Genomic DNA, 21,284 nt, shown 5'->3' with positions numbered 1-21,284 from the left:
GACCAACTTTCCAATGTAAGCAGGTCCTGCGCCATATAATTCTGTAAACTGCATTCACTTACTATATTACATAGTTTGGCGTCATCGGCGAATAGTGTTATTTTATCTTGAAGCCCTTGAATCAGATCCCCTATGAATATGTTGAAAAGGAGTGGACCCAGGACCGAGTCCTGCGGCACTCCACTGTTCACCTCCGATGTTTTAGAGAGGGTACCATTAACCACCACCCTCTGAAGTCTGCCACTCAGCCAATCATTGACCCATGCAGTTAGTGTCTCTCCTAACCCCATCGATTCCATCTTGCTTAGCAGCCTGCTTATGCTGCCTGCTTGTCCTGGGATAAAATGAGTTCCTGTGGGGACGGGGAAAAATTTGTCCCCGTGTCATTCTCTACTTTGCATCAACCAGTTAATATAGGCCCTTCTTTTACTAAGCTGCGATAGAGGTTTCTACCACAGCCCAGAGCGCTAAATGTTTCAATGCTCATAGGAATTATATGAGCGTCAAAGCAGCATCAGAGTATTTAGCGCTCCGGGCCACAGCGGAAACCTCTATTGCAGCTTTGTAAAAAGGAAGGGGGGGGAGATACAGAGTATTGCCCTCATAAGTAAGTTGTGTGCAAAGAAAGTGACAAATTCATCCCAAGTTACTATGTATTACAATATTTTTGCTGTTTTGCCCAGAGACTATCTTTTTTAAACAACCCCTCAACTTCATGCAGCAAAACTCTCCAGCCCTCAGCCTTTTGAAAAACTGTAGGCCGGAACATTGCAGTATCTATACTAAAACTCCCAGTAGGCAAGCGGCTGACAATCACCCAACTGCACTTGCCGGCTTGCTTTTTCTGATTAGCTGCAACACATTTTGTGTTTCTATCCCACCCCACGACACATTTCATGTTTCTACCCCGCCCAAGTTAGGCTGCGGTGAAGGGGCTGCTGTCGCAGCTGTAGCCGCTGGCTCTGGTTGTACGTCTGGAGTGTGGGAGTGCTGCCGGCAGGAGAAATCCCCCAATGAGGTAAATTGTTAACAGGGAGCATCAGGCAGCCGTCCTCACTCAGTCACCGCTGGGTGATGAGGGCTCAGTCCTGCTAGACTAGCTATTGCTGCTGATAGGGCAGAGGTTCAGCTTTTAGGCCCCCTTTTATTAAATCGCACTAGCGGTTTGTAACACCGGGAGCCGCGCTGCGCCCAATGCTCATAAAGTTCCTATGAGCGTCAGGAGCAGCGCGCAGCATTCGGCGCGGCTCCCGGTGCTACACACCGCTAGCACGGTTTAATAAAAGGGCCACCGCGATGTTGTTGCTTTGGAGAGGCTCATGTGGCATCACCCTGGAGAATGAGGAAGGGCGACGGGTGAAGGGAAGGAGAGGCAGGAAGGAAAAAGAAGGGGGTGAAGAGTCCTGAGCTTTAGGTTATTTCTGCGAGAGTAGAGAAGTGGATGAGGTGGGGCACAACGAAAAGTGCATTTTTGCTCTCCCTCAGATGCTTGGTCTTCAAGAACAGATTTTTTTAAAAGGTACCATGGAGGCTGCCTATGAATTTTTCACCCTATAAGACCATGTCCCGGCCTACCACTAGACTACTAGAGGGGGTACAGGGCAAGGAGGTGGGAATTTTTTCCTTGGGTTTTCCTCCTCTACAGGTGGGTGCGTCTTATGGTCGGGTGCGTCTTACAGAGCAAAAAATATGGTAAATAAATAACAGTTTAAAAAACTTGGCTTTTTATTCAAACCTTCTTTCCTGAACAGTCTTAATGGGATGGGTAAATGGATAAAGTAGGACAAGTAGTTTTTTCCTTTTCCTACCTTCCCTTCTCTTTTGTTTTTAAACCTTTAAGCTGAATCATTGATGCAACCTGTGGTATATTATTTTAATTAATTCAAAAACAAACTAGAGCATTAAAGAAGCTGCACCTTATGCCATAGTTTTGAAGACAAGCTAAAGTCAGCAGTGGAAAGAAAAAGAAAAAAAAAGGATGAGGTGCTCCACACCAGTGACCGATCAAACAAAAGACTGTAAGAATAAGTCCAAAAGACATCCAATGACGGTCAAAAGGTCTTCAATATCAACAGTAGTTCATGATGCAAACTGGTTTGACACAGCCGTGTTTTGGCAAAACATATGCCTGTGGCAGGAGTCTTAGCAACACTGGTCGGGCTGAGAGAAATGATAACAGCTCCATTACCATTTGTCTCAGCCTGACCAGCGTTGCTAAGATTCCTGACACAGGCACATCCTTTAGCAAAACATGGCCTCGTCAAGTCAATTTACATTGTGAACTGTTAATATTAAAGACCTTTTGACTTAATGTTGTTAGTATGCATTATATATTGCAGGGTCCACTGCATAAAATGGATTCTGTGATAGATAATGCACTTTAGTGTTTGATAACAGTAAATAATCCTTTATTTTTAAGGATCCACATAAATTCTTGTCATTCACAAACATATATAATTTGCTTTAACATACATGTAATTCAGTATTGCTCATCCGTTCAAAAATATTTCATCATTACGCAACTCAATTCAGCTGTCAAATATTTCAAGGTCTTCTCTAATATTCAAATTTTGACATGGAATTTTGAGTAGCATTGCATTTAAGCCTTAAACAAAACAAAGCAAAAAAAGCTTATGAAGTTGTACAACTTGCAGGGGTCTCAAAGTCCCTCCTTGAGGGTCGCAATCCAGTCGGGTTTTCAGGATTTCCCCAATGAATATGCATGAGATCTATGTGCATGCACTGCTTTCAATGCATATTCATTGGGGAAATCCTGGAAACCCGACTGGATTGAGGCCCTCAAGGAGGGACTTTGAGATCCCTGCTTTAGAGCTTTAAAAATTCTTCAAAATGTACTAGAGTAAGCTTCTTCCCGCCTTGGCGAGATTCTATCATATTTTGGGATGGAAAAAAGGGTAACATTTATTTCGGCATTTTAAATGAGCAACTATTGTACTTGCAAAACTTGATCAACTGGCACTGCCCTACCTAAATGCATTTTAGGCACTGTAATTTATTTCTAATTACAGTTGTTGAATCTTTGAAAAGTTGCTCAAAGAAAAAAAAACACACTTCACAAGGTACAGGGATGCAAGAGTAGAGAGATCTTTCTCTAACCTTTTTCTAACAAAATAGAAATAGATATAATAGGACAATGAACAGTAGGGTTCCTCAGCTGTGGAAATGGGAGAAGAAAGGAGAACAACTACTATAACTGAAGAATACCATGCGATACTCCTAGCAGAATGCTGTGTAATTGTACAGCACAGAATTTGGGTAGAATTCCCAAATCTGCACAGAGTTCTGTGTAGACACAGGCAGCAGTGGCTCTGTTCCTCTCTCTTCCCCTCCAGGGCTAAGATGGTGCAGCAAGAGGAGGAAATGAACTGCTGCAGAATGGGACACCACCTCCTCCTCCTGTGCCAGCTTAGACCTGGCTGTTTATGTGAACCACAATCCCACATTTCACATAAGCAGAATGAGTGTCAGAGTATTTCCGGTGGAAACAGCACTACAGAAGTCTGATAAAAAGGGACCTTAAAATTGAAACACTTCCCACCATAAAGTACATTTGTACAGTCTGAACAAAATGAAATTTTGGGCTAAAATCACTTATAAGTATAGTTCTCCCCCAAAATTCACAAATACGGTTTAGGAGCTGTACGAAAGCATGAGAGGGCAGCTGGGACGCTGACAGGTGCTCAGTATTTTCCGACCGCCTCTTCCTGGTACTAAAGTCAGGCTACACCAATCAGGAGCTATTTTGACATGCTATCTGGCGTGTCAAAGCAGCTCCTGATTGGTGTAGCCTGACTTTAGTACCAGGAAGAGGCGGTTGGAAAATACTGCAAATTACTGAGTCTGTGATTCGCAAACCGTGAAGTCGTGGGAGTTTACTGTACATTAGAACAAGAGAACAAAAATACAGTATTCCATAATTATAGCTAAGAAACTTCAGATCCAAACTTTCTGTCATGTGCAGATTTATTTATACTAAAATGACCCAGTAGATTGCATGCTTGTGGCTTAACTCATTTTATCACCTACAAATTACTTAATTATATAACACTAGTGTTTAAGCCCTTTACATTAACGGGTGCTAGAATATATGTCTGTCTGTCTGTCTGTCTTTCTTTCTTTCTGTGTCTCTCCCTGCCCCTGTCTCTCTCTTCCTTTCTTTCTTTCTCCCTCCCGCTGTCTGCCCATCTTTCTTTCTGTGTCTCTCCCTGCCCCTGTCTCTCTCTTCCTTTCTTTCTTTGTCCCTCTCGCTGTCTGTCCTTCTTTCTTTCTGTCTCTCTCCCTGCTCGCTGTCTTTCTGTGTGTCTGTCTTTTGTTCTAATGCGCTGCCTGCCTGCCTGTCTTTCTGTCTCTCCATGGCCCCCTTCTGTCTCCCCTCCCACAAAGCAATCCAAGATTGCTCCCAGGCCCCCTTTCCCTCTCCACTTTCCTGTGCAGCAGCATTTCCCTCCCACCCTTCCCTGTGTAGAAGCAGCATTTCTCCCCCACACACACACACTTCCCTGTGCAGAAGCAGCATTTCACACCCTTCCCTGTGCAGCAGCAGCATTTCCAGGCCTTCCCTGTGCAGAAGCAGCATTTCCCACACACACACACACTTCCCTGTGCAGCAGCAGCATTTCCCACCCTTCCCTGTGCAGAAGCAGCATTTCCCCACACACACACACACTTCCCTGTGCAGCAGCAGCATTTCCCCCCACACACACACACTTCATTGTGCAGCAGCATTTCCCAGCCTTCCCTGTGCAGAAGCAGCATTTCCCCCCCACACACACACTTCCCTGTGCAGCAGCAGCATTTCCCACCCTTCCCTGTGCAGAAGCAGCATTTCCCACCTACACACACACTTCCCTATGCAGCAGCAGCATTTCCCACCCTTCCCTGTGCTGCAGCAGCATTTCCCCACACACGTACACACACTTCCCTGTGCAGCAGCAGCAGCATTTCCCGGCCTTCCCTGTGCAGAAGCAGCATCCCCCCCCCTCATACACACTTCCCTGTGCAGCAGCAGCATTTCCCACCCTTCCCTGTGCTAAAACAGCATTTCCCCCCCACACACACACACTTCCCTGTGCAGCAGCAGCATTTCCCACCCTTCCCTGTGCAGAAGCAGCATTTCCCACCCTTCCCTGTGCAGCAGCATTTCCCCCCACACACACATACACACTTCCCTGTGCAGCAGCAGCATTTCCCGGCCTTTCCTGTGCAGTAGCAGCATTTCCTCCCCCCCATACACACTTCCTTGTGCAGCAGCAGCATTTCTCACCCTTCCCTGTGCAGCAGAAGCATTTCCCACCCTTCCCTGTGCAGCAGCAGCATTTCCTGGCCTTCCCTGTGCAGCAGCAGCATTTCCTGGCCTTCCCTGTGCAGAAGTAGCATTTCCTGGCCTTCCCTGTGCAGAAGCAGCATTTCCCCCCACACACACACTTCCCTGTGCAGCAGTAGCATTTCCCACCCTTCCCTGTGCAGAAGCAGCATTTCTCCACACACACACACACACTTCCCTGTGCAGCAGCAGCAGCATTTCCCACCCTTCCCTGTGTAGAAGCAGCATTTCCCCCCCCCACACACACACACACTTCCCTGTGCAGCAGCAGCAGCATTTCCCGCAGCCTCCTTCCCAGCCGCCGCGTTTAAATTTACAGAAAAGCGCTGCGCCGCACTACCGCTGTCTTCGGTGTCTTCTATCCACTGCGGCCAACCCTAGCGGAAACAGGAAGTAGTCAGAGAGGGCGGGCCGCAGTGGACAGAAGACGGCGAGGCCAGCGGTAGCGCTTGTCTATGAATTTAAACGCGGCGGCTGGGAAGGGGGCTGCGGGAAGGTTTTGGCGGTGAGTGAGGGCGGGAGGGGGGATTCGCTGGCTGTGCTGTGGTGCATGCGCCTAAGCCGCCGCCACGGATGGACACAGCACATGTCAGGTCCCCACATCTTCCTAAGTGCGCATGCGTGCTTAGAGGATTATTATTTTAGATTATGGGCCAGATTCTATAAACAGTGCCATTCAGCGCAGTTATCAACCACTAGGTGCCACTTATAGAATCTCGCTAAGCACACCTATGCGTCCTGGAGGTAAGCGCCAGTATATTAGGTAATATTTTACTTGGCATAATTTACCGGCAACTAACTCGGATGCCTAGCAATGCCTAAGTCAACCATGCCCATTCTCTGCCCCTAACCATGCCTACTTTTCAGACAGGCATTGTTAGGCGTCCAAGAGCATGACCTACTCCTACTGGAGCATTGGTCAAAGACTTGGCAACTAAGTTTCAATGCCAAAAAATGCAAGGTCATGCACCTAGGCAGCAAAAATCCATGCAGGACTTACACCCTAAATGGTGAGATCCTAGCAAGGACTGTAGCAGAACGAGACTTGGGAGTGATCATTAACGAAGACATGAAGACTGCCAATCAAGTGGAGAAAGCTTCATCCAAGGCTAGACAAATCATGGGTTGTATCAGTACAAGTTTCATCAGCCGTAAGCCCGAGGTCATAATGCCGTTGTACAGAGATCCATGGTGAGACCCCATCTGGAATACTGTGTACAATTCTGGAGACCACATTACCAAAAGGATGTGCAGAGAATTGAGTCAGTTCAGCGAATGGCCACTCAAGGATCTCCCGTATGAGGAACGGCTGGGTAAGTTACAGCTTTACTCACTAGAGGAACGCAGAGAAAGGGGAGACATGATCGAGACGTTCAAATATATCACGGGCCATATCGAGGTGGAAGAAGACATCTTCTTTCTAAAAGGACCCACGGCAACAAGAGGGCATCCACTGAAAATCAGGGGTGGGAAATTTCATGGCGACACCAGAAAATATTTCTTCACTGAAAGGGTGGATGACCGCTGAAATAATCTTCCACTACAGGTAATCGAGGCCAGCAGCGTGCCAGATTTTAAGAAAAGATGGGATTGGCATGTGGAATCTCTTCATGGAGGAAGTTAGGGTGTGGGTCACAAGTGTGGGCAGACTAGATGGACCGTGGCCCTTTTCTGCCATCATTTTCTATGTTTCTATGACTTAGGCATCCTAAGAATTCAGTGCCAAACTCAATTATTAAATTTTTTTTTTGATTGGCTGAAAACTGGCACAGTCATTTACCATGCCAGTTAAGAAAAAAAAGTTGTGCACAGCTTCTGAAGTTAGACATCACTAGGCATTCTTGATTAGAGCACCCCATGGCGCCTATGTAGGCATCCTATACAGAATCAGACCCTATTTGGCAAGTCCCTCCTAAAAGAGAAGTCTGTTATCACCACTATGTAGTACTTCATATCTCCCTTGTCGTCTCAGGTACTGATTTGTCTAAGGTTACAAAAAGCATCATCAAGCAAAGCAAATATAAAACTTAGTTTCCCCAGTTCCTAGCCCAGGGGTAGGCAATTCCGGTCCTTGAGAGCCAGAGTAAGGTCAGGTTTTCAGGATATCCACAATAAATATGCATGAGATTGATTTGCATCTCAAGGAGGCAGTGCATGCAAATCCATCTCATACATATTCACTGTAGATATCCTGAAAACCTGACCTGGCTCTGGCTCTCGAGGACCGGAATTGCCTACCCCTGACCTAGCCCATTACTCTGTTCTGGTGGTTTTCAAGCCAGTCCTCGGACTACATCTGGCCAGTCAGATTTTTAAAATACTTGCAAAAAATATGCATGTACTGGTTCTACTGTACATAATTTGTTCATGTACAGTGTTGTTCACTTGACCAAAACTGATATTTTGCAGGTTAAAACAAATTTTGAAGCTGAGTATATTATGTTTTGATCTGTTCTAATTTTCATCCTGGGATATTATATACTATCACTTGCAATATACACACTACTGTTGGCACATCTATAACCCTAATTATAAGCACGAAACATATTACTGGCTACTATTTTGAATTTCCACATTATTGTTTATCAGCTGCATTGATAGATTTGCCTTATTGAAACCACTATATTTTTTAATACCTATATAAGTTTTGTTCTTGATTTTATACTGAACCCTGAAAAAGAACTGCTTCTGCTTTATTTATTGTAGTCAATACTTGAATGGCCAGCCTTTATTCTTGCAGACAAGTTGACATCGCTCTGGAATGGAGCAGACAAGCTTAACATGGTAATCCTAGTCCAGGCTGCAGTCAGCGACTATGAGTTCACACTCCTGCTGTTGGCCATCATTTGAATATTTCTACTGACACCTTGTACCACAGATTCTCAACAGGATTGGGATCTGGGGACTGAGCGGGCCAGTCAATTGTTGCCATCTTGTTTATCTTCCATTCCTTGTCATTGTCATCGCAGAAGGTGTAAATCACAAGAGAACAAACATTGAGCTGATGGCAACATACATTTCTGTAGGATTTCAACATATTTCTTTGCAATCACTATCCCATCTTCAATATATCACCTGACATACAACCTCAGATCATCACTTTTGTGAGATACTTCACCAACATGTCAAGACACTGATTTGAATTCCTTCCCTGGAAATCATCTTACATGTATTTTCACCCGATTTCCCAAAATACAAAACATGGGAGAAAGTCTTGTTCACTGACAAAAGTATAATTTCCTTGCTTCATTTTAAAAATTTCATAGCCCAAGCCAATCATCATTTTCTTTGTTCAACTGTCTGTAATAGTATAGTTTCTTCCTGGCCTAGGCATCTTCTTTATACAGTGCACAAATTCACTGTAACAAAACATTTTTCAGTCCCCACCTCCCCTGGTTTCTGCCTCTGCACACAGGGGATGTAGGATTAAATCCCAGCACTGTTCCTTGTGATCCTGGACAAATCACTTAGACCCCCTTTTACAAAGTTGCGGTAGAGGTTTCTACTATGGGCCAACAAGGTAAATGCTCCGACGCTCATAGGAATTCTATGAGCATTGGAGAATTTACTTTATCAGCCTAGGGTAGAAACATTTACCGCAGCTTTGTGAAAGCCAGCATTAATCCTCCATTGCCCCAGGTACAAAATAAGTACCTGTATATAAACCACTTTGAATATGTAACCACAAAAAGGTGGTATACAAGTCCCATTCCCATTCTCTTAACAGCTAAAATGCTTATTCACTAAAGCCCTTCTCAAAACACAATCCTGCCAGATCTATGGTCATCTTCCTTTGTTACCCTCAGCAGTACCTGTCCTTAAAATCTCCAATCTCCACTGTCTTCTGTGGTACTCAAATCATGGTATTCTGAATGCACCTTACTCAAAGCAATCTCTTCTCAAATAACCCTCCTCATAGTAACATAGTAACATAGTAGATGACGGCAGATAAAGACCCGAATGGTCCATCCAGTCTGCCCAACCTGATTCAATTTAAATTTTTTTTTTTTCTTCTTAGCTATCATAAACAACAACTACTCTGATACAGTTCTCCTGAAACAAGGTAGATAAAAAAATCAACGATTTAAAAAAAAAATATATATATATATATATATATATATAAAAAATTGATTTTTTTTTTTTTTATTTAAATAGGATTGTTTTAAATAAAATGTTTATCTAAGGAAAAAATCCATAGTTTTTCTATTTAAGATACATTATAGTCCAAAAGTTATTCATCATGAAATAAGGATTAGTTTTTAATTATGTAGCATGAGGCTGTATATTCATGCAATTTGGGGGGGTAAATGAATTCCATTAAGCCATTCATAATGTCATGGGCAGTTTTTCTATCAAGAAGATATTATTAAAATGCTTGGTTTTGCATTTCTCAAAACTGAATTTGTGTCTGCAGAGATAACATGCTTTTTTACAGCAAAAATCTTTCTGTAGAAAACCATGATTTAAATCAAGCCTTTCTGACTAGTGATATAAGTTTATTTCATTTAAATCAAATCCACCCTGTGTAACAAGTACTGAAAGTTGAAAAGTTGGATATGAAGACTTTTGATATGCTGGCCAACAAATATGAAACATGCCAGCATTCGATAACACAGGAAATTTATAGTTCCCATGTCAAGGCTAAAGTCTAAATGTGATCGGTCAGACACACTAAGTCCCTGATTCTATAAAAGATGCCTCTAAGCCTCTAAATTTAATTGGTTCATTCAATGCTGTTAATGGAATAGCGCTAATTATGAACCAATTAAAATTTAATTTTTAGTTGGTGCGATGTGAGCTACACTGGCACCTACCCAAAAAGTAGGCATGGCAAGGGGAAGAGTTTGGGTGTGGAATGAGTTAGGCACTGGTATTTTAGGCCAATAAAAACTCTGGCCTAATATACCAGTATCTTATATTTGACAGAATCCTGTAATTGCCATCAATATCATATAGTTACAGTATCTATAAGTCTACCCAAACAGTGTAAAATGGCGACGTAAATGAATGCAGGATGATACTTGCCACAAAATTATATATAAAAATTAGCATATAGTTCCTCAAGCTATAAATGTAAATTACAATTTATATCAAAAAGTGGTAATTTGCACAGGCAATGCAAGATTTATGGACACCACCATATATTCCATTATGGAAACACCAAAAACCTTACCCACCTGAGACTGGACAGAAAACTACTGATACCATCCCCCCAACAAAAAAACCCAACACAGGAGGCTATTGAGGTTGGGAGGAAAACAGAGGGCTGCAAGCAAGTAAAATACTGTGTTTCCCCAAAAATAAGCCCTACCCCGATTTTCGGAGTAGGACTTAATATAAGCCCTACCCCAAAAATAAGCCCTAGTTCCCGGAAGCCTAACCCGAATGTCCCTGGATTCACCGGCAGCAGCACTTCCCCCTGCTCCCACCGCTTAGCTGAACCCCCCGCTGACCCTCTCATTTTTCCATCTCTCCCTCCCGTCTGAACCCCGTCGACCCTCTGACCATGATGAGACCTACAAACAGTAGCATCAGCAGCACTTTAAACAGGCTGCTTCGTGGCCTTCTCCAGCCAGGGCATTCCCTCTGCTGCATCATTGATGATGTCATCAGTAATGCAGCACACGGAAGGCCCCAGCGGGAGAAGGCCGCAAAGCAGCCTGTTTAGAGTGCTGCCGACGCTGCTCTTTGGAGGGAGGTATGTAGGTCTCGCTGTTGGCGGGGTTCATATGGGAGAGAGAGATGGAAGGATGGGAGGGTCAGTGGGGGTTCGGCTGTGCGGCGGGGGCTGCTCAAGGGTTCTGCTGCATGGAAGGGAGGGATATAAAGATGCTGTGCAAGGGTTCTGCTGCACGAGGGATGGGAAGGAGGGATAGAAAGATGTTGTGCACAGAGCAAGGGTTCTGCTGCACAGGGGGATGGGAGGGATGGAAAGATGCTACAGAGCAAAGGCACAAGGGGAAGGGTTCGAGGGGAGGAAAGATGATGCTCTTGTGGTGGAGAGAAAGGAAAGAAGAAGAATTGGGGTGAAGATGAAGGGAGAGATGATCATGTACATGAAAAAAATAAGACCTACCCCGAAAATAAGCCCTAGTGCATTTTTTGGGCACAAAATTAATATAAGACACAGTCTTATTTTCAGGGAAACACCATAATAGTGATACAGGTGAGGATGGAATATCTTAGAGGGTAGAGGGGGGTAAGGGTTAGATTCCATTGAGAATAGGTGAAATTTCTGTCCTCATGCAACTCTCTAATCTCAAGGAGCAATGCACTATACATATATGTGTTGCTACCTTGCATCCCCTTAGCCCAAGCATTAGAGTAAAAGAGTAGCCTAGTGGTTAGAGCAGCTGCCTCATTACCCGGAGGTTGTGGGTTTGATTCCCACTGTAGCTCCTTATGACTCTGTCACCGCCCCGTCCCCATGACCAGTCCCCATCCCTGCCCCCATCCATGCAGCATCCATACAAGCCTCAGTACTGCAATATTTAGCGTATGCCTTCCTTATAAATCAAGGTTCTGGCTGCTGAACTAGAGAAAGTGATGTTCAGCTGGCAGGGCTTTGTTTATAAATTTTTATCAACACAACTAATATACTACTTTATCATAAAGCAAAAAAAAGAAGAAAAGAAATAGAATTTTTTTTCTACCTTTGTTGTCCGGTTTCTGCTTTCCTCATCTTCTCATTCAATTCCTTCCATCCCACTGTCTGCCTTCTCTCTGCATCTTCCATTTGCTCTGTTACTGTGCCTCTCCCTTCCATCTCTCCCTCCATCGCCCCCCCCCAACTGGTCTGACACCCATCTTCTTACCTCTGCTCTCCCTATGGTCTGTAATCTCTGTCTTCTTCCCTTCCAGCGTCTTCTCCCCACTCTCTTATCCCCATTTCCCATCAGTGTCTGTTCCTCTCCACCCCCTTCAGCATCTGTTCCTTTCCACCACCACCCTTCCTTCTCACAACCCCCCTTCAGTGTCTGTTCCTTTCCATCGCCCTTCAGAACTCCTCGCGCGGTCCAAGCATCTCCCTCCCCCTTACCTTCGTGGCGTGTTTTAACTTTACAGATTAACTTGTTCAAGCCGCCGGAGCCTAACTGAAGTCGTGTGCGTCTCTGGGTGGAAGCTTCTCCTCTGACGCAACTTCTGGTTGAGTCAGAGGAGAAGGTTCCGCCCAGAGACGCAAGCGACTTCAGGTAGGCTCCGGCGGCTTGAACAAATTACTCTGTAAAGTTAAAACACGCCACGAAGGTAAGGGGGAGGGAAGGAGATAGATGCAGCCAGTAGGTAGGAAGGAGGGAGGTGACCGCGCGCAGTCCCTCCCTTAACTGCGGAGAAAAGGCCATTCACCGCTCCACAGGGTGGTGGATGGCCTTGTCCCCGTACCAAGCACTTTTTCCCCCCCACCGTTTTGGCGGGTTACCCACGGGTAACAGCCCCCGTGTCATTCTCTATCACTTAACACTTCATTGCCCCAGGTACAAAATAAGTACCCACCCAAATATGTAAACCACACAGAAAAAGCTGTATGCATGTCCTAAACACACAGCAAAAGTTTTGATAATTAAAATTCAATACTATTCAAGATGAGAAGATGGGAAAATGTTACTTCCTCCTAGTATCCTCTCACCCCTCCCCTTGCTTTACTGTACCTTCCACTCAAATTTTATACCTTTCCTGCACTGATGAATGAGTGACATACAAGTTTTGATGTCACTGGAAAAGGTACCCATCAATAGTACCTAAAGTATGACAACATAGATAAACACCAATTTTTTCTGCCCTTAAAAACTAATTAGCTGCAATATAAGGGATGGATGAGCAGCTTGGTGGTTGGAGCACTGGGCCAACAACCAGAGAAGTACAGCTGAAATCCCCTGCTGCTCCTTATGTCAATTAACCCTTCATTGCTTCAGATACAAGCTTAGATTGTGAACTAGAGGCTGACAATTTTGGTTTTGGCATCAAAACAGAGCTGCAATCTGAGTTTGGGTTTTGGCTTAAAAATGCCAGGGTATTTTTGGCTGAAACTAAAACTCTGCCGCCTCCTCCCCCCCCCCCCAAAAAAAAAAAAAAAGAACAACAAACCATTGAGCATCAGTAGGCCCTCTCCAGGCCAGCCTTAACAAGGCCCTGATAGTCTAGTACAGTGTTTTTCAACCTTTTTACACCTATGGACCGTTAGAAATATAAGAATTATTCTGTGGTCCGGCATCGGTCCATGGATTGACGGTTGAAGAACACTGGGCTAAGTCGTGGGCCAGACCCTGCCCATCTCTACCCAATCTCCACCCCAGAACCCACCCTCATAATAGTGCTAATTGCACCTTGCACGTCCCATGCCTCATCTGGAAGCCTTCCCTCTGACGTTGCAACGTCAGAGAGAAGGCTTCTGGTTCAGACGCAGGATGCCCGTAGGAGCCACTGCCCGTGGCTTTGTGCACTGAATCAGTTAGGAAGAGGGAGCTGGCTCGAAGATAACGCCGCATCAATCGCACCATGGCCCGGCGGTTGAAGAACACTGTTTTGGGCCTGATGCATGTGGACCGGCAGGAAATTTCTGTGGACCGGCACTGGTCCATGGACCAGTAGTTGAAGAACACTGGTCTAGCAGACTCTTCGAGGAGAGAAAAGAACCCGATTCTTTCTTGCCCACTGCTCTGCCAGTTGCCACCACTGCTTTGAAATGGCTGCCAAGACTGGGGTTCTTTCCTGCCCAAAAAGGCCACTAGACTACTAGGGCTTGTTAAGGTAGGCCTGGGGAGGGCCTACTGATGCCGAGGGCAGCAGCCTACGGGAATCCTCTTTCTGTTGGTGGAGGGGGGCAATCAGGCACGACTTTTCAGTTTCAGCCATAACTAAGCCACAGATTTCAGCCATGGATTCAGTTTTGGTCAGCCTTTTAGCTCTCTGGGACAGGAAATACCTAATGTACCCAAATGAAATTCATCTTGAGGTACTACTGAACGAGGTGTGAGCTAAAACTAAAATTAAAAAAAATAGAAACTATATCTATAAAAAGTTATCAGGTACTGAACCAATTGGTTGCACAGTTTTGAAGGCCACCTTCTTTCTAATGAAATGCTTCCATAACAACTACTGCAGGAAATGTGAAAAGTAAAGAGAAGCTAAACTGACGATCAGAGAAGTACAGTATACTGTTGCAAGACCCTAAAAAATGCAAACATGGGACTCATACTAAACAAAGGCATAAAGGACAGGCTTCAAATATATGGAGAACTACTTATTGTAACCAGCTGTGCAAGTAAATAAAACCAAAACAAAACAATTCTTACTATTTCCCTATCAAGTAAATATGTATGAACACTGCATTCTAAGGACAAGATTCATAAGCATAGTGCCAAGGGACACAGCCCAAGCCCTGGGTAAGAAAAAGAAGCAGCAGGCAGATGATGAAGGGAATCCACCATCTAGCCTCATCTAGAAGCAGCTAGCCTATAGTTTGAGAATAGAGGCTGAAAGCCAAACCTTTAGAAATATGCATTTTTTTGTGCATTTTGGTTCTTGCTATTAAAATATATTGATACAGTCAAATTTCCTAAATACAGATTATAATTTAACATTTTCAGAAAGGTTTCTAATCTAATCTAAATATTGGATTTATATACTATGTCATCTCCCCAAAGGAGCTCAACTTAGTTCACATAAAAATCGATAATCGAAGTGAAAGTAGTTAGATTAGAGAGAAAATAACTTATTAATGAAGACCCTCATTTGACATCTGTTACTGCCACAAAGCGATAAGATGGGCAATTATCATATACTCAGGGAGTATATAAAATCATTCATCTTTTTTCAAGAGAAACAAAAATGATGATTCAAAGAAATCAAATAGTTGTGTACTATTAACAGTCAACACCTACTGATTCAAATGTCAAGACAATTTATAAGGTCTCATTAAGCTATGTGCAACATTCTGCAAAGATGATTACTTAGGAATACATTTTGGTACACTATTAGACACATAATTTTCTATTAGTGAAATTAAGGAGAGGCCACAATACCTATACTATGGCAAAAATCTTTAAAACGTCAGCATAATTGCAAATAATTAACTATATTGCAAATATAGTTAATTTGCAAAATATTAACTATATTGCAAATAATTAACTAATTGCTGGCATTAGCAGAAAATGCAACTAGCCTCCGATTTAAATCTCCTCATACAATAATGAAATAAATATAAGCAGTGCAAAAGTCTCACCTATTCCATATGCTTTAGCACAGATCCACTGTAGATTAGCAGCAATTTTAGCCCTAAATGAATCATAGTGCTCCAAGGGGACAATCTCAACTGCACCGTCTGCCAGGGGCTCCATTTTTCTTCTGATGTTATCTCCTGAAGCACAAGCATCGGCATCCACCATCTGTAGAATACAAAAGAATCTATACATAAACGCACAAAACAAAAATACAAGTCTCCTGCATCTTTACCACGGCTCAGAAGACAGGCCTAAATGTTAACGATCTTTTGTTTATGCACCTGACAGGTATATCACCTCACCAAGCATCCTTAATGCAAGCCTATAGTTTTTAATACCTAAACTGAGATTAAACAGAATCACATCTACGCATTAAAAAAAATATCTTAAATTAAGCAACCTGAAGAAAATCTGCGGCGCACCTGCCGAACAGACGCGTTTTAATCTCGTAAAACAACCTGCAAATCCAGAACATCAACAAAAAAATGTACCTCCCCTCCGACTGCATCATCATCGTCAGGGGGGTAAATAAAGAAATTAATACAGTTCCGACAGATTGCTGCAGAATGGGCGGGGGGAGGGGGGGAAATCATAAATGCTATCGTTTACAAAGGAAACGATCCAGGCCCAGGTAACGTGTGGTTTCTTTCCCGGAATTTTATTCCTTTATCTTTTTCTTCTCCAACCTCCTCTCTCCCCCAAAAGGAAGGAACAAAGCAAAAAAGAAAATAATCCTAGCAGACGAAAGCATAAAGAAGCGCCGAAAGGCTTGCAGGAACACACACCAAATAAATAAGTCAGGTTGCCATCTCGTGCTCCGGAAGCTCCGGGAGATGCAGTAACAATGCGAGGCAGAGGGAGGGAGGGATGGAGCGAGGGGGAGGGGAGGACTGTCAGCGCCTGTTCCACCCACCTTTCAGCGCCGGCCGGGAGCGCACGCTACAAGGGAAATGAATGAATAAAAGAAGAACAAGAGTCATACGAAGAAATAGTCCGGCGGAGAGCGGGTGGCCCTTCGCCAACTCCAACTCCGGTGAGCAACGCGCCGCGGCCTACATGACAAGCCGCTACCGCAGCAAGCCCAGCGACGAGGGGAGAGCCGGGTTGAGCGTCCCGCGGCGCTCCGGTGTTCACTTCCTTCGTTGCCAACGGTGATAAGAAGAGAGGCTCCTCGGCAGCGTTCCTCTCTCCCACGACCGCCCTCGTCCGTTGCTGCTCGCTCGCTCTCTCCTGCTGGCGCTGGCTGCGGCCCCGGAGCGCATTGCGCACGCGCGCGCCCTGATAAAACTCCCGGGTGGCGGCGAGGCGCGCGCCCCGAGCGGCTGGAGGGAAATTCGAAAGGGCGACAGGGGTTGATCGTTCAGCACCTCACTTCCACTACCGTTTCTAAGTGGCAGGCCGAGACTGAAACCGTCAAGACCCAGCCAGTGAACCCGAGAGCCCACTTCGTCCTCAGTGTCAGGCCTAGGGAAACAAAAAAAAAAAAAAAATCCTCAGCACAGGCATTCAAAGCCTCTCAGATACGGGGAATAATCTCCCGACATCTGGATTTAGGGGTTATTTAGGCCCTCTGAGCCGATGAGACAGATCCTACAACTTTAGATCCCATCCCTTCTTACCTATACGAGAGAGTCTCAGCTCAAGCTCTCACATGGCTAACTGACCTTATAAATTTTACCTTGGAAACTGGGTTCTTTACTTCAGATATGGGCCATATAGTTCTTACCCCTTTGCTAAAAAAATAAAGGTCAATCTGATTTGATCACCAAAAGCGAAAGCTGCGCTTGGAGAAGCACTCAGCAATGATGAAGAGAAAGAACTAAGAAAAGCAGAAAGGAAACGGTACAAATTGAGGCTTAACAATGACAAGTCCAAATGGAAGGAACTGTGTGAAGAATATTTTTTTAAAAACACCTTAGAGGCTAAAAAGGTATACTACTCCCTAAGACCCCCCCCCCCCCCCCAATAGATCACAAAACATTTTTAAACTAACAAAAAAACCCACTCTTATCAGAAGGAGACAATCAGTGCCTCAACACCAAACTCAACAGTGAAGTGCTCTAAGACTACTTTGTGGACAAAGTAGACAAAATACGGTCTCACCTCGACTCCACCATGTTAAAGACATCATCCCCCCATAACTCAGACAAGATCATTAAAACTACAACTGGAAATCTAACTCACTTTGAAACAGTCTCCCATAACCAACATAACCAAAATACTAGACACTATTCACCCTTCTGGCTCCATGCTAGACCCCTGTCCACCACGCCTCCTAGTGGCTGTGAAAGACTCCATCCTTCCCGTCATCAACACCTCTCTATAAACGGGCTTAGTGCCCACAAACTGAAAGTCAGCGGTCATCAGAATGATCCTGAAAAAACCCACACTGGACCTTAATGTGCCCGACAATTTTAGACCTGTCTCTAACCTACCCTTCGTCTCCAAGATCCTGGAAAAAACAGTGCTAAACCAACTACATTCTTTCAGTTGGGAGTCAGGAAATTCCACAGCACTGAAACCGTCCTCAACATCATTGATGACTGCTGCAAACTCATGGATAAGGGTAATGATGTCCTTCTGATCTTACTGGACCTTAGCTTGGCTTTCGACACTATTGACCATCATCTCCTTATTGCGTGTCTCTCTGAAATTGGAATCCAAAGCATACTGCTCAACGATGCGCTATTGAAACCAAAACCAATAAAATACGGTGTTCTGCAGGGGGCTCTATGATCCCCTCTGTGGGATCATAGAGTTCAGTTTCTATATTAGTCCTGTCCTTGACAGTCCACAACACAAATACCAAATACAGATTCACTTCTTCGCGGATGACATCCAACTTTATCTACCACTAGGAGAAACTCACAACTCCCAGATCACAAAACTCCTAACTTCCTCTCGAAAATCAAAAACTGAATGTCCTTCAACAAATTACAACTACACGCCTCCAAAACAGAACTTCTTTGGATCTGCAAAGAATACTGCAACCGCGCCTGTCCCTCCCTGCACTGGGTCTCAACTACCATAACTTCAAAGGACCAAGCACACAGCCTAGGAATACTCCTTATCTCCAACCTATCGCTTTCCAACCATATACTGTATCTCGGGTATTATCTTCCTTATTCTACTACCTGCAACAACTCAGAAAAATAGGGAACTACTTTTCTGATTTTACCCAAGGGGAGATCATGCCTAACAAACTTATTGCACTTCTTCGAAGGAATTAACAAACGGATGGAAAGAGGAGACCCCATAGACATCATATATCTAGATTTCCAAAAAGCCTTTGACAAGATACCCCATGAACGCCTACTTCGGAAACTGAAGAACCATGGGGTGGAAGGAGACATACATAGATGGATCAGAAACTGGTTGGCGGGTAGGAAACAGAGGGTAGGAGTGAAGGGCCGCTACTTGGACTGGAGGAGGGTCACGAGTGGTGTCCTGCAGAGCCTGGTGCTCGGGTCGCTGCTATTTAATATATTTATAAATGATCTAGATGAAGTGTGAGATAATAAAATTTGCGGACGACACTAAACTATTTAGTGGAGCTCAGACTAAAGAGGACTGCGAAGAATTGCAAAGGGACTTGAACAAACTAGGGGAATGGGTGACGAGATGGCAGATGAAGTTCAACGTTGAGAAATGTAAAGTACTACATGTGGGAAGCAGAAACCCGAGGTACAGCTATACGATGGGAGGGATGTTATTGAAGGAGAGTACCCAAGAAAGGGACTTGGGGGTAATGGTGGACATGACAATGAAGCTGACGGCACAGTGCACAGCGGCCGCTAAGAGAGCGAATAGAATGCTAGGTATAATCAAGAAGGGTATTCAATTTTGTATTCATTATAAGATCTTGAAATTGGTTCAGCAGGATATTTATGGTAAACTCCCCAGTTATTTGAGTGAAAATTTACAGATTTACAAGCCGGAGCATACATTGAGATCTGAGAAACATATGCTGTTGGATGTTAGAATAAGGGGTAATGCACATTATTTGAATACAACAAAATCTTTTTCTATTGCTGGTTCCAATTTTATGAAATAGTATTCTTGGAAACTTGTATTTTTGTGAGAATGTGTTTAGTTTCAGGAAATTATTGAAGACATATCTTTATGTCCAGGCATTTCATTGAAAGTAAGGGTTGATTGAATTTAGGAAGACCTGTGTATTAGATCAATCTTAAAGATTATCTGTTAATTTTATTTATGTAACTGATGGTTTTTGAATTTTGTATATGTCTGTTAGTGATTGTGGATGTTCTTATTTTTATAAGCCGCCTAGTTTTTAGGCAGATAATAAATGTTTTAAATAAATAAAATAAATAGGGTTGCTACTTCATCCAAGATCAATGAAACAAGCTGAACCTGTCAGTAAAAAAATATGAGCTACAAATATCTAATGCAGTCAGGACTAAACCAAACTGATCTGGGAGGAGGTGGGAACCCTGCCACTTCAAGCCTAGGAGCATATAATTTTATAAAGAAATAGTGTTGGTAGTTTAGCTCCTCAGTTTCAACAAAATGTAATTTTTGTCAAGAGCTGGAGATTCAGCTGTTTTCATGTTTGCTAATTAGAGTACAGTATTTACTTTGCAGTTTAAGCACATTATATGAGGGGATGCTGAAAAGTTCTCAGCCCAACCAACCAACTTCCTAAATTCTGAGAGTTATTTGCCACTGTAGCTGAAAAGAGTGTTATCTTATTTCATTAAGTGCCAATTTGCAGAAATCAAATTCTATGTTTTGACATTGTTTTAGATCATCGATTGAACCATATCTATGTCATTCTCTTCTTGGTTGGACTGAAAACTTTTCAGCACCTCCTCGTACAAACACATATTTGTAATTTTAAGATAATGCAAAAAAAAAATATTGGAAGGTATTGTTATAAAGAACAAGTTTGCATTGTAATGTAGAAATTTTAAATGTATTTATTAAGTTCTTCTTTTTTAGGAAACAATAGCAATATTTTATCAAATGAAGAAGAAAGTCATTCTGTAAAAATTGAACATCCCCTGAAAATCACTGGTGCCAAATAGGAAGTTTCTTATTATCTAAACTGAAGTAAAGTGAACATGTTTAATGTATGCATCTCTGTGTAATCTGTGATTTTACAAATTATTGCATTAGATTCTACTCCTTGCAGAACCTTAAAACAAGAAAGTTCAGCATCATGGGGTGTGGAAGTAAACTTTTTTTTCTGCATGTGAAACATTGCAAGGGAAACTTCACCAGTTAGGACTCGTTAAGAGTCTGCTTGTTAGAGTCTGGAGGGTTGCTCTTTTGTTCCTGATTTCTGTTACACTCATTACATTAAAACAAGAGTTCTCAACCCATAAGAATTGCCATACTGGGACAGACCAAAGTCCATCAAGCACAGTATTCTGTAGATCCCAAGTAGTAAAACTTATTTTATGCTGCTTATCCTAGGAACAAGCAGTGGATTTCCCCAAGCCATCTCAATAGTTGCCTATGGACTTCTATTTAAGAAACTATCCAAACCTTTTTAAAACCCTGCTAAGCTAACTGATTTCACCACATTCTCCGGCAACAAATTTCAGTGTTTAATTGCACGTGTGAAGAAATATTTTCTCCGGTTTGTTATAAATCTACTACTTAGTAGCTTCATTGCATGCCCCCTTGTCCTAGTATTTTTAGAAAGAGTAAACAAGCGATTCACATCTACCCTTTTCACTACACTCAGTATTTTA

The 21,284-nt window shown here is 43.4% G+C and overlaps 1 protein-coding gene across 3 annotated transcripts in view; it reads right to left on the bottom strand.

Moving 5' to 3' along the window:
- The window catches only part of CAMSAP1 (calmodulin regulated spectrin associated protein 1), a 170,166-nt gene extending 153,140 nt beyond the window's left edge, over window positions 1-17,026 (bottom strand). Inside the window, exons 1-2 of one of the 3 annotated variants that reach the window (XM_033960900.1) lie at window positions 16,478-17,026; window positions 15,567-15,729 (exon numbers count right to left, since the gene is read on the bottom strand). In XM_033960900.1, the coding sequence (XP_033816791.1) occupies window positions 15,567-15,729 (163 nt within the window). In that variant the 5' untranslated portion in view covers window positions 16,478-17,026. Of the gene's footprint in view, window positions 1-15,566; window positions 15,730-16,055; window positions 16,208-16,349; window positions 16,416-16,477 lie in introns of those variants that run through there. The other 2 variants (XM_033960901.1, XM_033960899.1) reach the window with 2 other exon arrangements.
- Window positions 17,027-21,284: the final 4,258 nt, after the last annotated feature.

The sequence above is a fragment of the Geotrypetes seraphini genome, chromosome 10 (assembly GCF_902459505.1).
Source record: "Geotrypetes seraphini chromosome 10, aGeoSer1.1, whole genome shotgun sequence".
Taxonomy (NCBI): Eukaryota; Metazoa; Chordata; class Amphibia; order Gymnophiona; family Dermophiidae; genus Geotrypetes; species Geotrypetes seraphini.
The sequence above is the reverse complement of the archived record's forward strand: the minus strand, read 5'-3'. Positions and strand labels throughout refer to the sequence as shown.